Here is a 16,435-nt window from a genome sequence, read left to right as displayed (position 1 = left end):
AATATATCTATTTATTCTTAAAATGTTATTTAAATCTTTCGTATATTATGTAATATCAAAATACCCCTATATTTTTTTTAATATTTCATTTAACCCCCTATAATTATCTAACCTTTCATTTAACACCCTTTTATGTTGTCTTCTATCAAAATACATCTATCTATTCTTAACCTATTATTTAAATCTTTTATGTATTATGTAGTATCAAAATACCCCCCATATTTTTTATATTTAATTTTACCCCCTATAATTACCTAACATTTCATTTATAATGCTCTTACAATGTTTAATATCAAAATACCCCTCCTATTTTTATAACATTTTATTTAACCCCCTATAATTATCTAACCTTTCATTTAACATCCTTTTATGTTGTCTTGTATCAAAATATACCTATCTATTCTTAACATATTATTTAAATCTTTTATATATTGTATACTATCAAAATGCCCCTCATATTTTTCTAACATTTCATTTAACCTCTATATTATTATCTAATATTCAAATACCCCCTTTACATGACATACAAACTAGATTTAACAAATAAAATTAAGTTTTGAGTTAAGATTCGTATAAATATATTTTTTTCACGAATTGACTTTTTTCGATTCGAATTAAAAAATACGAACTTTTTCTGTTCAAACGAACTCGTATTAATTGATATTGAGTAAAAATGAGAGTGAGAGTGAGTATTTGAGTGATAAGAGAAGTGTGTATAATAAAAGTGAGTGAGATGGTTTATATAGATGTGGTAAAAGGTTATTTTGATATTTTAAAAAAGTTTTAGGGCATTTTTGCTTAGGAAAAGAAAAATTAGGTATTTTTGCTTAAGAATAGGAAAAATGAGTATTTTTGCTTAATAGAGGGGTAAAAAGGGTATTTAATATAATTTCCCAGTGGAAAATTACCTGGACACCTAAAATTATAATTTTTTATGCCAAACCAGTTCATAGCCAAATCTTTATCTACATAAGCTAACTAGGTAACTTTCGCCAAGTGATGAAATGCATAGTATTTTGACTATTTTACAACTCAACCAAAAAAAAAACCTAATTCAATATCATACAAATAGGCTTCAACTATCATTATCTCAGTGACATTCACAACCCAATCATCAGAACAAGTATCATATTCAGTCCTAAACTAAATTTTCTAACTATTGTATAATTCATTCAAATATTGAAAAATTTTAGTAGCACAATCATTTAATCATCCATTTTATGCAATTTAAGAATTAAATAGCAAGGCTTGACCTTTTTTTAATGTTGAGTGAAAATCAAGTGAGATTTGAAGAAACAACAACGGAAAACTCAAACATCTAAGAACACTAACATCTATTAATATTGAGGGTGAACAAAAAATATGATAAAGAGGAAAGTTGAATAAATGGAATTGTATATAGATATTAAGTAGAGATGGTTAGGTTAGCCTAAGGCGCCAAATTATGGTTCTGGTTCTGGTCAGGAAGGGTGTGGGTTCAAATCCTATTCTCTATAACAAAGATTCGTACTTTTTGTACTTATTTTGGAAAATTTTGTATAGTTTTTACTTGGTAGACAAGTCTACTTACACTCATGTATGTAAATTTGGGTTAGTTAGATAAGTTTAGTCTCTCCTCTTGAACTCTATTATGGCAGGAATTTTGATAGGTTTTAAGAGGAAAGTTGTCGTCTTTAGCTTGGTTGTTGAGGCTTGGCCCTGTTTGCCATTGTTTTGTTGTCCACCCAATAGGTAGGAGGAGCTTTGGTTTTTTTCGGGTTCTCCTTTTGTAACTGCTATCGCTTTTTTGTTGATATGCACTTCTATTTACCCAAAAATAATTGTATATGTATATTGAGAGGGACAAAGAACTATTATTGGTTGTTTGACAAAATTTTATAATTAAACTATATGCATATATTTTTAAATATACAATTAAATATATTATTAATGTATCAATATATGATTAAGTGATTTTAAATTAAAGATAAAACAATACCTAATTGCATGATAATATATCAACACCCACCCATTTGTAATTATACCCACAAATGTGAATTTTTTTATTTTCAGCTAATTTATCTGAAAATTATAATTCTAATTTATGTGAGAATACAATCAAAAATTTTTTTTTCTGCATAGAAGGAACAAATGAGTGAAAAAAAAAAAAAAAGCAACATATCCTTCACAAATAATTCTTAATCAGCAGCATATTACTAACAAATTCCATACTCGTTAAATACTTTTTATGCTGCAGTATTCCGATACCTTTAATGAGATCAAAAAATTAAAGAAAAATTTAGGGGGAAAAACACAAAGAATACCACCAAAATGGGTAGGGACATAACCATTGTCACTGATATCATCCATCCATCAATGTTTTAGGGTTCATCAGCTGACTCTCAACAATCAATTACGCTGTAACCATGTCATCTCCTCCTCTCTCGGCTGCCACATCAGCCAGTCTCTTCCATGTCAACTCTCGCTGTTCTTCCATCTCTTTGCTCCTCGACTGCTTCTCTTTATGATGATTCTGGCACTCTTCAAACAATTCTGTATCCATTTCCAAGAACATCTTCCGAACATTGACAGTCAGCCCATGAACTGCCTGGTTCCAATGAGACTGAGTATTCTTCTCCAATGCCTCAAATACCATAGGTAATATGACATTCCTGTTTTGGGCGATTAAGTTCACAATGTGCTCATTATTCCACAAAAAAAGGGCTCGTTCTGCTACCTGCAGAGAAAAGCAACAAAGCCAAAATTTAAAGAAAACTATTAACTACAAAATTCATGAGTAAATTTTATCATACTACATCCAGTGCCCAGACTTCTAAATGTTACACATAGAAGCTGAAACCTCAACCTCGGAAAAAAATCCTCAAAAACATTTGATAATGTTTGTGAAGAAGATAATATTGAAAGATATGCAGCATTAAACTGCATCACATTTATTAGGGGCAGGTTAAAAAAATATCCAACTATATATTCCTCAAGAACACTTTCATCACAGTCAACTGCAATAACATAAGCGTGAAGCACATGTCCAATTATGATTCCTTCCTCCAAACATTTGAAGGGTACATCCAATATCATTATTTCAAAGTCTGGCTCAATGCACTCGCATTACGTAAGACAACATTATACAAATGATACAAGATCCATTAAGGCAGGTTAGATTTACTTTTTATCATCATTCTGGCCAAGTAAATAAAGACTTCTCTGGAGAACATAAAATATTGGCATGCTCAAACATACCTACTGAGGCCATAAAAAACAAACAATTCCAAACCTAGCCACTAACATCAAGGATCTCATCAAGAAAATAGTTTCCTCATACTCTTCCAGAGCAATCCTTCCAGTCCAAAGAAACAGCATTTAATGATTGAGGTATAAAAAAGACAATAGCACTACAGATGGACTATCATCTTAAATACAATGTTGATGAATAGTGTAAGATAACCCTCTTATTAACTGAGCTAAATGATTGGGATATAAAGGAGGTCAACAAAGTCACAGGAATTTTCTTAAGGACTCAAATAGTGACCAATAAAGAAATAAGCACATTATTTTACCAAAAGAGAAATAAGCACATTAAATATTTATTGGGAAGAAATAGCAATCTATCAATCCTTCACATAAGATAATCAAGAATGTGTCCTTACAAATGGCAAATAGGAATACTTAATGCAGAATAGGAAAGACAATGAGTCAACTATGGTATTCTTCTTAGCCTGTTATCAAACGGGGTAGCACAAAATACATATGATGAAAAAATTGAGGCCAAAATCATGAGCACCAAAGACCAGTAACTACATCATTAGAGAACTAAAAAGGAGTAACCACTTTAAAGTAGAAGACGCTAAAAGAAAATGCAAAACTACACCAAAATATCCTGTATAACCCCACATGATTTAGTTTTTGGAATGACCTAGAAGGCATAGAATGAATTCATCCCTTCTCATGGTTTAAATCCTTCTATGAAGTGTCAAATATATTCTGTTATGTGATGGGTTCCCCTCACAATTCAAATCAAAAGGAAGCAACACAACATAATTACAACAATAACGGTGAATAGTGCTAAGGAATTTTGCTATGGAAGTGCACTGAATATATGTTTATTAATGTAAAATGAACAGAGACTAAAATCTGAGCTATTCCAGAAATAACAGAAAGAAGAATCAGCAAAAACATAGCCTAAACAAGACTCCTCTGGCAGTTCAAGAGGCCAGCTCCCTCCAAGAATTCAAATACCAAACTTCCTCCTTCCCTTCTCATCTTCACACCATTTTATACTCATCTTTGCTAACTAATTCTGCACAGGCCACCAATCCAGAGCAGCCATCTGTCATGCAAGTGGGGTGCTAGAATTTTCCTGCTCATGCAAGTGGGGTTGCTGGAAATTTCTTGACCTTCCTCAGTGGCTCCAGCTTCTTCTCGTCCCTTCTCAATAATTCCAGCTGCTTCCCGATTCTTCTTATTTTTCCCTTTAAATTCAGCTCCTGCTCCTGCCTCCTCACTCTTCTTCCTCATTATGTGCTTGCAGGAATGGACCCTTCTGATGAGTGCTTTATCAGTATGTAGTTATAACCCTTACACTATCAGGGCATTTAGCACCTAATTACTTGCTCTCCAACTCTATGCCCAAGTTTATAAATAAAGCATGAAGTTGTCTTGTTTACCATACAATAGCAGTCTCCATACCCTACTAATTGAAAGTGTACAAAAGCTTGGAACCTACCAACACAAATATTAACACATTTTGTGAAATTTTCATGCCATTTCCTCGACCTTATGGCCTAAATATTATCTATGGTAACAATCTGTTAGGGCTCGAGTATACGTGAAGAAGAAAAGAAGAGGCAGGAAGGCAAAGCTGAAGATACAAGCTGAGGAATTAACAGACAGTAACATTAATAACGGCATTGGAGAGCTCACTGTGGGAGCTAAAGGCTGTAATTCTAAATCTGATGCTAGCAGTGCCGATGATAACTCTGGTGGGCAGCCCACAGGACCTCCAGATGGCAGCATCCCAGTAGCAGTTAAAGCAGCAGACATGCAGCAAAAGTATGGGGATGTGCTGGGAAAAGAAGGCGCTCTGGAGATGTTAGAAGCTGAGCTGGCATGCGAGGATTGGTGGAGCTACAGCAAGGAGTCAAATATTAAGAACCTGGTGAGAGAGGAAGAGGGGAAGGAAAAAGAAAGGAAAGAATAGGGGGAGAGAACCAGCCTCTCAAAAGCTGGAGTGAATTTGGTCTGTGGCCCGATTGCTTGCTTTTATTAAATCTTTTGTGTTGTTTGCTTTGTTTTGTTTACCACTGAGATACATTATTGTAAGAGTGTTAACTGAAATCTGAACCTCACAGTTGGCATTGATTTGTAATGTGATACAATGGGAATGCAGTACTAGTTTGATTACGTGCGAAACAAATTCATTGCAATAGTAATAATCTTTACTTTCATGCCTCTGTTTCTCATTACACTGTTACATTGAGGAAGAAATCGACAGAACTCTCAGGACACTTGTTTAACTAGCAAGAGACCAGGCCTGCAAGGCTCCCAAGGAGGGAGAAGTTCGCTTAAACGCCCTGTTCGTTCCTCAGGTACCCATCACAATCCATGGTGCAAAATATGCTAATTTTATTGTTTATATCAGTTTAAATGCCTAGTGTTTTACAAGCATTAACATAGAATCATATAAGCAAGAAATTTTAATTTTATTTCTAGCTATTTTGATAAATTCTTGTCTGGTAATCATGAACTAGAGCTTTTCGGTAGAAATACTCTTTTCTTCTCAAGTTAATAAATGCTATCACTTAATATTTCCCTTTCTTCAATCTTTCGTAGTCTATTACCAATTTCTTTCCTCTAATCCATAATGTATCAAGGGAGAAGCATGTTTCTTTCAAATGTTCAATTTTTTTTTATTTTAATTTTTTTTCTTCTAAAATGACTTTAACTTTTGTAACTTCATTTTCTTTTTCAATTTCTTGTTTTGTTTTTCATTCTTTACATGTTTTGTTATCATGTTGTTGATGTCACCTATGAAATGGTATTGGTAGCAGACTCATTGCACCATACAGAGGAGCAAGATATCATTTATCAAAACAAAGAGATGGATATGCCTCGATTAACCTTAGGGAACTTAGAATGAAGCACATTAGAATATGTGTAATAGTATTTTGTTTTGGAAATCTACAGATACGTTTGCCAATTGTACCTAGTTCATCTTCTGCCAACCAGAAACATTAAGTCAAAAAAAAAAAAAAAACTGCTTGTCTTTTACATTAACCTTAGTGTGAGAGAAATGTAAGGCCATCTAATGGGAGTATCATATAAATGAATTTAAATGCTTTGAGAGCTATGCATATCATGATAATAGTGGTCAGGTTACTTCATTGGAGCAATGGTCTTCATAGAAGGATAAATTGGCAATAGAAATGTCAAAAGCATGAAGAGAGAATCATAAAAATTAAAATTTATATGTCTATGTTCTTATCTGCTATTCAACCTTATTGTATTTGTGCTTTTACAGTTGTCTATGTTAGTTCAGATGTCTCCTAAAAATTCGATTTGAGGTTAGTTGATGGCTTAAAAATCTTCTCATTAAGTCTATGTATGTAATCATTTTCTTTGAATTTTAATTTGAACTTGATATCATAAATCCATATGTGTTGACTCCAATCGCATTAAAAGATGCATACTGAACTACTGAAACAAATAAAACAATGACTGAAAAAAAATCTAGAAAACTGGTAAGAAAAAGAACAGGATGCTTTAATGATAGCATTAGGAAAAATAGAGGCAAATGACTGACATCTTGACTGTGAATCATATAGTTAGAATAGTAAAACAAATTGAGAATTGATTAGCAATGATACTTCTTCAAATTGGAGAGAGCTTTTCCAGATATAATATGCCCCAAATCCAAAAATAAATTAATAAATAAAGCTACTTTACAATAAAGAGATAAATTAAATAAAAAAGGAGAAATAAAGTTAAACAAGAGAAAGACATTGTTTCTTCACCCATACGTGACGGCTTGGACTTGGACTAAAATAACTTGAAGGGAAAAATAAATAAATGGACGAGGAAAGAGTAAAACCCCCCCAAAAAATAAAGACAGAGAGAAGATTAATTAACTCAGGAAAATGAAACAAATTTTTAAGGTAGGATTCCACTGTAACTATAGATCTTTTGTGAATAGGAAATCGAATGAGCTCACATAGGTACTATAATCGGATTATACTTTTATGCTTCTCATGTCTCATCCTACATTTCAAACAAAATAATGAGGCAAAGGAAGCATTTATTAACAGTAAATGACTGACAGACAATACCAACAAATAGATACCCACCAACCTTGTTTTTTGTTGACAATAGTTTAGACTTCCAACATTCAACAGTCAAAGTGAGGCTATAAAAGTTACGTAAATACTTGAATCTATGAGATCAAATGTTAAAACCATTGCATATGTGAACGTCAAAAAATAATTACTAAAATAAAAAATTAAATGACAAAATTGGCTATCAAAGACATGTTCCCCACCTTATGTAAAAAAGATTTGAATATAGTTTAAAATTTTACCTTTTATATCAAATCCTCTCCCAATTGGTTTCTTCACAAATGTTCCCCTCTATTTCCCATAATAAAAACTTTTCTCTCTCTTCACTACTTGCTAACCTACCATAAGCACTCATTTGGTATCTTAAGAATCTCAATGAACTCTAATAATCCTGACAACCAGAATCTAAAAAATCTAAAAGATAATCTTAAAAATAAGGGGACAGCCAAATCAATGTCAGCAGAAACACAAGCACTAATGCGCATATGCTAAAGAGTTAGACTCCAGTTACAGTATATAAAAACTCTTCACCATAATTAGCAACTAATGTAAAAATACAGAAATCAAAATGCATAGACTGTGAACTTCTCCTAGAGAGAACCAGCACATTACAAAATATTATACTCAGACTGCAAACTTGAATGAATAAGCAAACCAAAACCTGGCCCATAAGTTTTCAAATCAAACCTTAAATCTTATAATTATCTATAAAGTTTATCAAACTTGTGGAGACTTAAAAAAACTACTATGAAACTCATTGTACGAAATTTTCCAAAAAAAAAAAAATTATTAATTCATGAGAGCTGATTGAATTTTAATCAAGAAACAAGTTTGTTTCATTCAAAAATAAGTATCATAACCACCTTCACCGGCAGTATCAACATTAATCTTAAATGTAAAACAATGGTAAAATTTAAGCAAAGATTTTCATAATTTTCAGTCCAATAAGTTGTTGTGCAGCAAAAATTCCACATATTGCCAGAAAGAATATCCAAAAAATATGAAGATGATTCCAAATGAAAAACATCAGAAACCCAAAAATCATGACTATACAAAAAAATGGAAGGTCTTAAAAAGTTAAGAGGTATTCCCATACCTGAAAATGAGCGCTATTAAGGCAGCGGGCAATCTGTCTAAAAAGAGGAACCATGCAGCGCTGGAATTCAGCAGCCTGCGTAGCTTCTAGCACTTCCTCAAGTTCTCCAAGAAAGAGAACTTCCTTCTGACAATTCGTCACAGGCCAGTACTTCAACAACCCTCTAATGACCGTGTCTGCTAGCTTGTAATCCTTTTCAACAAACTGAGTAATACAATAAGACAGTTGTTGATGATACAAAGCAACAGGTTTTGGCTTATGTAACGGTATAAGTGCTCGAACAAGAAACAACTTATGCTCTTCTTTCATCGGCAATGCAAATCCATTAATTATACTGCCAAGAATCTCTAAAAGCTCACCCATACCACTATGCCTCTCAGTCTCATATATAAATCGATAGAATATATTGTTAATTGCCTTTCTAATAAAGGGACGATGAACCATAAACTTGCCATAAATCCGATGCAAAATTGTTTTCAAATACTCTCTTTCTCGTGGGTCCTCAGAATCAAACAAATCAAGCAATTTTAACACAAACGAATGATCAATATACCTTTTGGCAATCTTAGTATCTGTATCAGAAGACACAACATATCTCAAAAGCAACTCATAAACAAGCTGCAAATGAGGCCAAGAGGGTTCTAAATATGGGTCTTCATCTTCCGGATCAGCCGCTTCTTGCCCGGTGTTTTCATGCGAGGCTGGAGGCAAACATCGAAATAAATTAATCGAAATCATTTTAACCATCTCCTCTTGGCAAGTCTCAGTGATTTTACCTGACCCAGATTGAATAAAATCAACAAGCTCCAGTAATGTCTGTCTCTTAATCTCTTTTTCAAGAACACTTTTCAAAGTATCCGAAAAGTCTAATATAAAACAACAAACTTGAAGTTTTTTCAAAAACAAATTCTGCCGATCAGAAACTGGCACGTCACGAAAAAGCGGCAGCGCTTCAATGTTACCCATTGGTGGCGGAGTCGACAACATCCCTGCCCCACCCGGGCTTGTAGTCTGTTGACCCGGTCCGACCCGAGAGGCGTGATTTACTACCACATTTAGGCCCGGGTTTCGACCACCGGGCTGATTGAATCCGTACAGAGAGGAATCGTTAGGATCGGATTTGGAGGGCTTTCGCCCTTTCATGATCTTCTTCAACATCGAAAACCGTAGTTTCTAAAACCAATAACACACTAATGTTCTTGGATTGTGAGTGGGTGGAGTAAATGAAACTCGACAGATCGGCGTGCATGGAATAATAAGAAAGCAAAGCCAAAGCTATTGCATCAATTTTATGACTCAATAATTAAGCAGGAATTAATTTGTAGTGAATGTGAGAGAGGAATTACAGAAGAAACAAAGAATGAATATCTGATTTTTGATATACACGATACATACAGTGGTAGTGAGGAAAGCGGGGGACGATTACGGGAAGAAAGATAATTTTCAATTTGGTTGTTGAAATTGGCTGCTTTTACACGTGCTGGGAACCTTTTTGTTGTTTTGGTTAAGTATGGTGGGAATGTTAAGAATATGGGTGGCAATTCAAGTGTAAGGGATCTATTGTGCATACAAAAAGGTCCAATGAGAAGAACAAGAGCGAAAGGATGTGTGAGGTGTTTAATGAGCTGATTCAAAACATATTTACTTTATATGCATCAAATATTATGAAACAAATAAATTTGGGCTCAAATGAGAATCAGGGTCTTGTAAACCTTATCCTAGTTTGTCAAGAGTCTAAAGGAGGCATGCTGGCTAACAACAAGGTGGACCAAGCTTATACAAGCATTAAGACTGAAAGGCCCATGCACACACATTAAGATTATGCAGGTCATGTATTACTTATTTTATTTGATGTAATGGGCTAAACATATGTTAATTCATTTAAATAGTTCAGTCTTTCATTCATTTTAAGATTATTATTTTTCTTTATTATCCTATTTAGGTAAGGATTATTATTATCTTATTTAGGTTAGGATTATTATTTAAATTAGGGTTGTTATTATCCTAAAATTATGATTGTCATTATCCTAGTTATTAGGTTTGTTATTATCCTAGTTAGACTAGGATATAAATAAACACATAAGCCTTGGGACAAATAATACACATTTGCATACTAAAACTTGGTTCTTTTGAGGATTCGTGAACTTATTAAGAATGTTTTGTTTTGGCATTCAAATTTGACTATCACTTTCCTTCTCATTTGTTCCTGAGTGTGACGTTAACCTATATCTTTGGTTCATGTTAATTATAAACATCAGGTCAAGGTTTTTTTTTTTTTAAATTGAAAATCTGATTTAGTTTTCTTGAGTTCTTAACTTTCTTGCTTATGTGTAGGGTCTCATAGTTTATCTATAAGGTTCACAACAATATCCGTATGTGCATTGTTTATGTGTGAACCAACGGAAGCACTTATGAACCATTAAAGCCAATGACGTGAAAAATCACTTGTAGTTACATTTTCTCAAATCAAACACTCCATATATATGAAAATCACCAAAAACAGCGAATAATGACACACCTAAACAGCTGACGACGCTAACACAATTGACACACCTAGGATTTGGTTGAAAGAGCTTTCAGTGCCTTCCTCTATCTTCGGCTTGAGCATACCTACTTCCTTTTAATGGACTAGCAAATCTGGTTAGCAATGGCAGGTCTTCTAAGCCTCTTGGCTCCCTCTATAGATACCAAACAATTGATGATATCTTTGGTTCTTTATAGTTGTTGGCATGATTAATGGATTGTGACAATAGTGGATGCATTTTTTTGTTAGATTTAGGATTTGAGTACGAAAATCAAGCTTGATTTTTTTGTTATGATTTGATTTAAAATGATTTGAATTATCGGTTAGGATTTTGTTTATAAGAATAGGTTGGCGACAACCCTAGTTGACCTTGCATTTATATACCTTTATAGGATCTTAGATCTAGGGTTTACAGTTAGGAAAAAAATGATTCCATGAATATACGATTGATTTGTTGGTTATGATATGTAAAATTGCTTGATTTATTGGTTGTGACATTAGATTTAATGTTTATACCTTTGTTGGATGTTACTTGATTGTTTGATTTCCTGTGTGAGGAATCCGGAAGAATAGATAGGCCAAATTGTCTATGGTTGGCAACTTGGCCTATCTATTCTTCAAGACTGTTCACAATAATTGTTTATATAGAGTAATTATTGTTTTTTTTATTTTGTCAAGAATTTGCGATCAACTGCCAAAAGAAGCTCTACAGGTTCCATGAGGTGTATGAATTTTGGGTGCACATGACATTCTGGATGAAGATGGTCATAGTGAATATCATCAGGGACAAACTAATGATGACCCTGTTAGGGCAAGTGCCCTAACATTTATAAATATAATTTTATATTAATCATTGATAAAAGGATTTATTGTTATCCTATTTATATGTGTTTAATTATGTGATAGTACGAATAATATACCTTAGAATGGTAAAACTATGATGAAGGGGATAAGACAACTAATTATAGGAACCCTATGTATACATTAAGTGGCCATTTAAAAACTTCTATAATCCTGTTATTGTAATGAACAAGGGCACATGTAATGACGATGGAATTATCATAGTATTAAGTGACCCCACCAAAAGTGACAACAATTCTCATGAGTCAAAGTTTTTGTAGAGAGTTTGATGTAACACATGGTGCATATTGTAGACGTGTTCACTGGATTAACTTGACTGGAAGATATCCATATGGATGGTTGTTCCAATGTTTATAAAATAAATCCTCTGAACACCATAGGTGTATGTGGTCCTTTGACTTGAAGTTGTCAAACCATCTTATGTAAGGATTAGTATGGTTTGATGTTATCCAACGTGTCGCTATAATTGGGATAACTATAAAGATAGTAATCAGTTATATCGTTAGATATGTGGACGCTATGGTTGATCAATAAAGGATTCATCATTCTTGAGCACAGAAAAAGATATCTCACATGAAAATACTGAATGACACCTATGACTACTTGAATTTGTAACTATAATGAGATAAGGTTGTAGCCTAATCTATGTTGGTCATTAATGTGTATTACTTCATATCAAGGAACTACTAAGATAGACATTTTTCTATGTCTCAGCCTTAAGAGATATTGGTTGATAAAAAGATTGAATTACACGTCATTGTGATATTGCAAAAGCTTAAGAGATGTCCACTGACACTCTATCGTTCGGATGGTCATGATGTTTTGTTAGAAACCAATCTTGATTTGTGTTTGAATTTAACCTGAATCTGAACACTATCGACTCGATAGAGAGTTTATAGGTCGCACGCATAAAGGAGTTGAATCAAACTCAAAGGCAAGGATTGTTTCTTAACAATCCTAGTGTTTAGAGTCAAGAGAGTAATTACAAATTGACTAGGTTTGCCTATTAGGGTTGAAAATACCCAATTAACCACTTTTTGACCAAATGCATAGCCATGCACCTTAATGTGCCAGCTATCCACTTGGTGGGAAAGGTTCTGACCATGCATATGCATGATGTCGGCTAATACCATGAATAAAATGTATGTCAATCGGTATACACATGTCATTTGACTATGTAGGCATCAAAGCATGTCAGATGTGTGTGCCCATGCCAACAATATATATGTGTGTTGATGAGTGTCATGTTTGGTTGAAATTACAATTGTGCTCGAACACTTGCACATAAAAATTAAACTGTGAGTTTGAGAAAAATGATACAATTAAAAACAAAGAACCTTAGCCGCAAGACTCTTTGTTTCTCTTATTCCTATTAGCATAACTCTGTCTAGCCAAAAAGCCTTAGCAGTCTATTCATCTAAATTTTCTATTTTGTATTTGTGCTTTGTATGAATACCAAAACGTCGCCTCCTAAGAGTTTGGCATGATTCATGAATATATGTTCTCAAACGCGTATCCTAATTAGGGTTTTCAGGATTCTTTATTTTTAAATTTTAATTCCACTACACTGCTTGTTATCGATCCCCTGAAAGTGCTACACTAAAAAATTATAAGTGTCTGAGGACTTAAGCTATAAGGAAAAACCAGTTCAAATCCTAGATAAGAGGATTAAATAGATAAGAAACCAACATATTGCCTTAGTCAAAATATTGTAAAGAAACTATAAGATTGAGGAGACTACATGGAAGATAGAGCAGACCATGAGAGAGAAACATCTCAAGTTGTTTCCAGTGAATTCTAAGGTTAAAATTTCATTAAAAGAGGAAGAATTATAACCCCTGCAGGTACATCTTAATGGTAAGATAATTTTTTGCATGAGTTAACATGATTAAAAAGTCAAAATATAGCTTTTTGGGTGGCACACAACCATGTGTAAAGAAGCCATGGCCATATGTCCTTGCCACATCATCCGAGTAAGCTAATTCCACACAAAATTAAAATCTTAAGTGGCACAAGCTCGTGTGCCTTGATACAAGATCGTGTTTCTAGAGTGCAAAATCAAGTTATAAATAGGCACATCACTGTGATTTTGGAAAGATTTCTCATAACCCTAATCCCCCAAAAACCCTAAGGACTTAGTAAGGGAGAGAGAGTCTGATCTTCCGATGTGTTATTAACAGTTTTTTTGCGACGTTCTTATGAGCAAGGGTAGTGAAATTCTAGAGAGAAAGAAGATTGTTGTTTGTTAGTCTTTTAGGATTCTTAATGATAACTATGCTTGAGATTAATGATATGAATCGTTGTGGTGAGAAATATTTGAAAGTGATTTACACTAAGATAATATATATACACACACACACATATAACTGTGTAGAGTTGATGAAATATAATATATTTTGCTTGAGTGTTGACATGAAAGAGAATATATGATGACTTTTAATGCTTTCTTGATTAAGTCTAATGCCTAATAAACTAAGTTTAAACCTGACTTACATTACTCATATAGGAAAGAAAGACTAAACAGCATAAAGAACCTAATTAGGTTTATCGCTTGTTACAAGTATTGCATGACTTTGGTTTATGATTAAGAATAGATTACAGATGCTTATGTATGTCTGGTTATGAAAGAAATACATAGAAACCAACTAAGGTGCACTTTGCAAATCACTCTTTTGAATTTTGGAGTTGACATGCAATTGTGTGGTATGGCATACACGTCCGTCATCTAAGATATCATCGATCGATTAACAGTCATCTAAGATAGATAGACATCTCGTACATAATATTAGCAAAACTAAATGCGAAGTGAATTGACCAAATTATTTATGCAAAGACATATGGTTGAGATAGGTCTAGAAAGGAAAACTAGAATAATTAGTTGAATGATACACAACCGTGAAATAAAGGATACACGTCTGTGTGTCTATAAATAGTGATACATACGTAGATGCCAAAAGGAAGTTAGCCATATGTGAACAGTAGATAGACACACACCTGTGTGCAATCATACACACGCTTGAGAGATAAAGGTTGCCCTAAGAAATGGACTAAGTCTTTAGGGTAAGCAGTAGGCTTTCCCATACCTAACAATAAGGATAAAAAGTGGCATAAGCTATTAGTTAGGTGGAAGCCGATGTGAGCCAAAGTTAGTTAGGGCTCGAAAGGTAAGCTAGTTAGACATCCTAACACCGTTATGAGGGGGCACCGTGAGTACGCATTCCTAACACCACTTGCAGTAAGATAAGTCTGTAGTATGACACCAAACCCACAGTAAGACACCAGACCTGTAATAAGTTACTTGCTCACAGTAGAGTCTGATTAAGGTACAGTAATGTTAGGAAATAGTATATTGCTCACATGGCCAAAGTGTCAAATTCCTGTATTCAATCCAGACCAATCGAATTAGTATATAGTTGTAGTACAACTTCTAGATTCAGATGCTTTCATCAAATTTAGTGGTGTCACACTAGGTAGAAACTTGGGGGAATGGTTTCTTAGTGACCAAACAAGACGTGGTTTAACCTAAGAGTTAAGTTACACAACGTAGTTATCCTTGGAGTATAGTATTATCACTAAAAGAGTATTCAAGACCATCATCATTCAGTAAGGAGTTGATGCCAACTCCAGATGACAAAGTTTAAGGTTGAGAGTAAGGGCATTTTAGGGAATCCAATAAGAGTGTCCATTGAATTTCCTACTTACTAAGTGTTATTATCACTCATCCCCTTATTTTTTATATATACAGGTACAAGTGATTGTAACAGTTGTGGGACGAGTAGTGGTCAAAGGGCTTAGAGTTGGAGGACATTTCTATTAGTTCAACATGTCTCAGAATTTCATTTGTTTTTAGTTAAACTTTATTTGATTACTTTAGACTATACATTTTTAGTGATTTTCAACTTGACATTGAATATCTTTTGTTACACATTTAGTAATTTTAATTATTTTAGTAAAAGAGTTTATTTCAAATATTTATAGTGTTTTTATTATTTTATTACAAATGAAATGCTCCAAACAGGCAATTTGGCGACACTTCCCTTTGGAGAGTAATATTTCTAGAAAGGGGTGTTACAATGGTGTTATAACCATTAGCTTAAATAATATTCATTATGAAACTACTCATTTAATAAATGGTCTTTATGTTCTTGATTTGGATGATAAAATATATAGTATCGAAAATAAGATAACTAAACTTTCTTATATGAATGCCACATATCTGTGGCATTATAGGCTCAGTCATATTGGATCAAAACATATTTTGAAACTTCACAACAATAGAGTTTTACAATCATGTGATGTAAAGTCTTACGATGAATACAAATCATGCCTTTTAGGCAAGATGACCAAGTCACCCTTCATTGGACATAGTGAAAGAGCAATTAAACTCTTAGGCATCATTCATATGTAGACCCTAACAGTGCAAGCCGAAAATGGGTATTCTTATTTTGTCACATTTATTTATGATCTCAATAAATATGGCTATATGCATCTAATGAAAAACAAGTCTAAATGCTTCAAAAAATTCAAAGAATTCAAAAGCGAAGTAGTAAATTAGACAAGAAATAGTATAAAAATCCTCTAAAGTGATTGAAGAAGTGAATACTTGTTGAGTTCAGAGATTACCTAAAG

General features: G+C 33.6%; 1 protein-coding gene across 3 annotated transcripts; it reads right to left on the bottom strand.

Moving 5' to 3' along the window:
* Nucleotides 1-2,135: 2,135 nt before the first annotated feature.
* LOC123202109 (serine/threonine protein phosphatase 2A 57 kDa regulatory subunit B' beta isoform-like) lies at nucleotides 2,136-10,046 on the bottom strand. 3 transcript variants are annotated; one of them, XM_044617856.1, is made up of 3 exons: nucleotides 9,198-10,041; nucleotides 8,422-9,122; nucleotides 2,136-2,716 (listed from the first exon to the last, which is right to left on the bottom strand). In XM_044617856.1, the coding sequence occupies exons 1-3, from the start codon at nucleotides 9,577-9,579 to the stop codon at nucleotides 2,393-2,395; spliced, it is 1,407 nt and encodes a 468-aa protein (XP_044473791.1). In that variant the 5' UTR covers nucleotides 9,580-10,041; the 3' UTR covers nucleotides 2,136-2,392. The 3 variants fall into 3 exon arrangements, with proteins under 3 accessions (XP_044473791.1, XP_044473790.1, XP_044473793.1); XM_044617855.1 differs by having other exon boundaries at nucleotides 8,422-10,041; XM_044617858.1 differs by lacking the exon at nucleotides 2,136-2,716 and adding an exon at nucleotides 4,082-4,716 and having other exon boundaries at nucleotides 8,422-10,046.
* Nucleotides 10,047-16,435: the final 6,389 nt, after the last annotated feature.

Source organism: Mangifera indica, chromosome 18 (genome assembly GCF_011075055.1).
Source record: "Mangifera indica cultivar Alphonso chromosome 18, CATAS_Mindica_2.1, whole genome shotgun sequence".
NCBI lineage: Eukaryota > Viridiplantae > Streptophyta > Magnoliopsida > Sapindales > Anacardiaceae > Mangifera > Mangifera indica.
Note: the sequence above shows the minus strand (reverse complement) of the source record. Positions and strands in the feature narration are given on the sequence as shown.

Excerpts from the sequence above, each read along its gene's own strand:
- LOC123202109 (XM_044617855.1), bottom strand. The coding sequence starts at position 9,579 with ATGTTGAAGAAGATCATGAAAGGGCGAAAGCCCTCCAAATCCGATCCT. Across the intron at positions 2,717-8,421 it reads TTAATAGCGCTCATTTTCAG|GTAGCAGAACGAGCCCTTTT; the intron begins GTATGGGAATAC and ends TTTTCTCTGCAG.